Here is a 5,303-nt window from a genome sequence, read left to right as displayed (position 1 = left end):
AAAAAAAAAAAAAAAAAAAAAAAAAAAAAAAAAAAAAACATGCATATTACAATCATATCCCAACCATCAAAAGATTTGTACGTGAAAACACTCGACATTGTTCCGCATGTGTAAGTGTAACATTGGAGCCAATTCTTCACTGAGTTTGGATTGTTGCAGCCTTGAGTGTAAATGGTCTTCTGTGAAAAAAGTGTTGTTTCCTTAAGGAAGTTTAGATCACGTTTCTAGAAGAAAATCTCATAACTGGATATTGGGTCAGAATCTATAGGAAATATGCATGCTTCACACGGTCACACCGAGTGCTTAATCTTATCAACAATGGTGTCGTCCTTGTGGAGCCTTAATATATGGTTTTCATTTTTCAAGGATAAAATGCATTATCAAATTCAAATCCATCATCACCCTATACTCTATCTAGTACTCTCTAAACATTCTTTTCTTTCGATTTTTTTTTGTTTATTCCTAAACCCATTTACTTTTCTTAAATGGGCCTATCTGTTCTAAACTCGTAAAAATACACGCGAAACGGCGTCGTCTAGAAAAACCAAAATCACCTTACGCAAGTTTTCAGACTGACGTTGTTTATGAATTGTGACAGTAAGCAAGCAAGCAAACCAAACATATATACGTCACTGAGAAGAGTTAACACTAAGCGAATGATGTGATATCTCTTTGCTCCTTTCCAAAATCGTGTTAATTAAGAAAGAAGACTTAGAAGATCATGCTTATCTTTGGATCGAGCCCTTTTGCAATGGCCAAATAAGTTATTCCAACTGAATCTAGACGAAATCACAAAACTACAATTGTTTAATTAGTTACGTTGTCTATTCAATCTTCATACACAGAACCCACCATAAGTATAAAAACAATCAACTATAAATTAACTAGTAATGGGCAGTTCAACACATCAACTGGTTATATTATTTTGTTTGTTGGCGACAAGTGGTGATCTTTAAAAATATGTAAAATAATGCATATCTAAATTCGAGTTTCACTGACTACTTCAGTAGTTCAGTTAATATGTCATACATCGCATATTAATTTACTTTAAACGAGATTACAGCTTAGAGGATTGAAGAGTGAAGACCTCTAAAGGTCCTCAACGTACGTATCAATGTGGAATTATGGATAGTCCTTTTTTTATATCTAAATGATTCGTTCCAGCAGTAGGTTTCAATGTAGATATGGTCTATTTGAAAATTGTTTGAAATTTTTTGTCTCGAAGTGTCAACGGTGGAGATTAGGCTTAGTCACTGACATCAGAGGTTTTGGACTCGTATTGGATTGTATTTTTAAAGTTTTGATACTTAAAATCTTTTGGCATCTCTTTCTACTAAACACTTTTTTGTTCATATTGAACTACTGATTATGACAGAACATCAGAAGACGTTATAACATCTGTTATAATGATTTTTTTCTTTCTGGTTGGTCGAGTACAGTCACATAGTTTTATCAAACAAATCATAAATATACAAAGGATTAACAAACCAATCATAGTCAAAGTATTTGCCAGAGTTGGCTCCAATCCAATGTCCAAAGCAAGATTTGAAAATACAATTTAAAAGTGGGGGCTATGAGGTTGACGTGTGTTCTTTCACGTGCCTCCATGTTCACATGTGTCATCTAATACATACATTTTTACGTAGGCCGTATGTGTTTATTATACCATTTGTCCGAACAACACACTACGTACGCATCTATAGTTTTTGTTTCATACAGGTGTTTTCGCTGCACTGTCTAAATTCTAAATCTAAATTGAATTTATATGTGACTTAAAAACATCCGATTACTCTCAAAAGTGATACAAAATAAATAAGAGTTTCTGATGAGAAAAATGTCGCTAACTAACCACTAATAAAGTCTTATGGTTAGTGGTCCAGTAAGACTTTTTGGCATACATTATAATAATGTGAGTTCAAATTTATTTCAGGTTTCTGGTTACCCTAATTTTTATTCTCCTAGATATGTGCTTCAGTTTGATACTTTTACAAATAAATTGCTGATTAGAATTATGAATTTTATACAGAAACGGCACATAGTAGTTAACTTAATCTATCTTGATGTTTGGGTTGTTGCTTTGGAACCGAACCAAAAATACACACATATAGGTGTAAGTAGGTATATTTCCTAAAAGCAAACTGTGGGGAAAAAAGGTAAGTGAAATAAAAACAAAAACCTTTCGGCGATACATCGCGTGATGCCTTGAATTTTTCTAGTTCAGACAACACAAAAAGGTTCTAGTAGTATTTTTCACTTGCAGAGTTTTTATTCAAAATAGAAAGCATCAAAATTTTAGTAATAATCACATACACTTGTGTTAATTTTATTTTTTATTTTTTTTAAAACTCATGCTTTATTGTGCCATAATTTACGGGCTCAAAAGCACTTGTACTAATTACAAATTTACAACACTTTTTATCGTTTAACTTCAACTTGTGGCGCCGTAAAGATTTGAATTATTAACCCCAACTTTCAAACCTAACACAATGTTACTTTAAACTATTTCTACAAGCTTTACACAAAATATACATATATTTATAGCTTAAAGAACTTTTAACGAGATTAACAAACAAGCATCTGCAAATTTTTCAGATTGATGATACGTACAGAAGAAATCATTCCCAACATCATAAGAATGAGAGAAACAAAAGATAAAGAATTCACACAATTTAGAAAAAAAAAAAAATTGAAATTCTTGAGAAAAACAAAAAACAAATTTCAACAAAAAATAAAAATTAGAGAGTAGAGAAGAAGAGACAGAGATGCTAATACTAAACAACAACCACTGTGGATTTTTGTTCTAACAACATTCTAAGATTTATACCTGATGAAGAAGTAGGAGAAAACGACACCGTTTCATTAGATTCTTGAATAATACTCTGTTTCTTCTCTCTGTTCATCGCAGGGGGAGGATTCATGAACTTGAGAAACGAACCTTCCGTTACAGTCGAAAGGTCCGATTTTGGAGAAGCTAAGCCTTCTCTTCTTTTGGCTTCTTCAATCAATCTCTTCCTCAGCTTCTCTTCAGCATCTCTCAAGAACTTGAATTTTGGTGGAGGTGATGAAGAAGACGACCTGAAGAACTTGTTAAACTCAAGCTCACCGTCTGATTCAAACAGAGGATTGAATCCATGGTGTGGGTAAGACTCCAAAGGAGATGATGACTTTAGCGTACGAGGAGAAGCCAATGGAGTGAATCCAGGGGTACTACAGTCATTGGGAACATCACTCAAGCTTCTTCTTCTTGATCTTGAACCCAATCTTGATCTCCCATCTTCAGATTCCAAATCTGCTTTCGTCTCTTCCATGATTGTGAAGAGAAACCTCTGGTTGTGAAGCTTCATGAGCTCTGCTTCAAACCCTAGATCTCCTCCGTTGAGATGTTTCATCAACCCAAGCTCCAAATCTTGATCCCCATCTTGGTCCCTTGAGATTTCACTACCTTCTCTTCCTCCATTGTTGCTGTGCTGTAAAGGTTGAGGCTTTTTGAAGCAGAAGAGCTGGATAAGTTCTTTGGCGTATCCGTTTTGTTGTTGTTCTTCTTCTTCTTTCTCCTCTTCGCTTTCTTGGCTTATGACTCTCTTCTTGTGCTTCTTCCATCTCAGAAGGTAATAGACTTCTGCAACAAGTGCTAATAGAAGAAACCCAAAAACTAAACTTAACCCAATACCTAATCCACTAATAGTCTTCATCTTTTTCTTCGACGCAAATTCTCACATCACATGAACACAAAACAAAAACCTTAAGTTTTTGGCTAAGGATTTGTGTGAATTTACAGAGGAATGGAGCAAGACTTGGTTACCATATTTAAAGATTTGAGGAAGAAAAACCTGAATGTGTGAAACTTTTGGATATTAGATATTTTTTAGACAGCGATTAAAATTGTGATTAGAGGAGCAAAGTAAGGAAACTTGCCTTGATGGTGAGCAGATATATTTAAGATTGAAAGAGAAAGATAGATTTTTTTTTTTTTTTTTTGAGTGATATACAAGAGAGAAGAAGAAGTTCTCTTTCACAGCAATTTAGGTTCACAAGTTGGGTTCTTTGTAAATACTTGGCACAAAAGGTCCCCAAGTCTTGGTGCCTTTAACTCAAAATTTAACCTAAAAGTCTAATTATTTGTTATTTGTCTTAAAGTAAAAGTAGTTGTTTGTATAATGATATGGACTTAAGGTTGGTTATGGTTATAACTTCTAATTTCCAAATACATTGTAAAACGTTATATACTAAGCTAATACTAAATCATATTGTTTACTCAGTATTTATTTGGATACAGTTTTCTACTAAAAATTGAGCTTACTTCATTTGATTTTTTTTTTTTTTGTAGAATATTATTTTAAATAGTAACAGGGTTGTTTTCATCAATATTTATAAAATTTTAATATTTTCTAAACATCAATAAACAGAGGTACCTGTTCTTTTCAGTTACATCTTTTGCATTTTGGTGTGAAAACATAATTTTGATGTATTGCCATAAAATAGTAATTTTGGTTATAATATAAATGTGTTTTTATGGTTACAATGATTGTACATGTTTCATTTTATATTTCCCGAAAATAAAATATTAGTAACGAATATTGATATATTATGTATAGACAAGAACTGAACGGTCCACGTTATAGCTATTTCTGTATTTTTGTTCAACTCCAAAATATTATTTAATAAATGCAGTTATTAGAAATATTATTAGTATTAATTAAAAAGAATTTCTGGTTTTTGGCTCCTGTCGAAATAAACAAAACAAACGACAGCTCCATATACAAATACATGCTACTAATATACTGTAGAGAGTACATGCTATTTTACATGTATTGTTTATGCTAGAGCTATTTTGTAATTTGTGTACTACTACAAATATAGTATTATTCCGTTAAAACCTTTTTCCAAGTTTCATATCTTTTGAACCTATTTTCAAATAATTACTTTTTCTTTATTAGAAGCAACGAAAAGATTTGTTTTTATTTTAGTTTTGAGCTTATACAGTGAATAAAACAGTCATAGACATGAACCGAAGATTCTCTTCTTTTTTTTTTTTTGTTGTCGATAAAAACCAAGATTCTCCTCCGCGTGTCTTCCTCAACAATATAAACTTTAAAAGTAGTTTACTCACATTACTTTTTTGGTCTGATTTCAAAATACGTAAATGAGAAAATAGCAGTTTTAATATTATAGAATTAGCAATATATACAATATTGAGTTTTGAGTTTTTTTAAAAAAAAAGTAATTACACTTGATGAAGAAATTACACTTTCACTTTTGTTTGAAGAAGTTTACAGAATTAAAAAAAAAAAAAAAAAAAAAAA

The 5,303-nt window shown here is 31.8% G+C and overlaps 1 protein-coding gene across 1 annotated transcript; it reads right to left on the bottom strand.

Moving 5' to 3' along the window:
- Positions 2,563-4,069, bottom strand: LOC104726517. The gene is made up of 2 exons (XM_010445385.2): positions 3,916-4,069; positions 2,563-3,830 (listed from the first exon to the last, which is right to left on the bottom strand). The coding sequence occupies exon 2, from the start codon at positions 3,690-3,692 to the stop codon at positions 2,772-2,774; it is 921 nt and encodes a 306-aa protein (XP_010443687.1). The 5' UTR covers positions 3,693-3,830; positions 3,916-4,069; the 3' UTR covers positions 2,563-2,771.

This window comes from Camelina sativa, chromosome 11, assembly GCF_000633955.1.
Source record: "Camelina sativa cultivar DH55 chromosome 11, Cs, whole genome shotgun sequence".
Taxonomy (NCBI): Eukaryota; Viridiplantae; Streptophyta; class Magnoliopsida; order Brassicales; family Brassicaceae; genus Camelina; species Camelina sativa.
The sequence above is the reverse complement of the archived record's forward strand: the minus strand, read 5'-3'. Positions and strand labels throughout refer to the sequence as shown.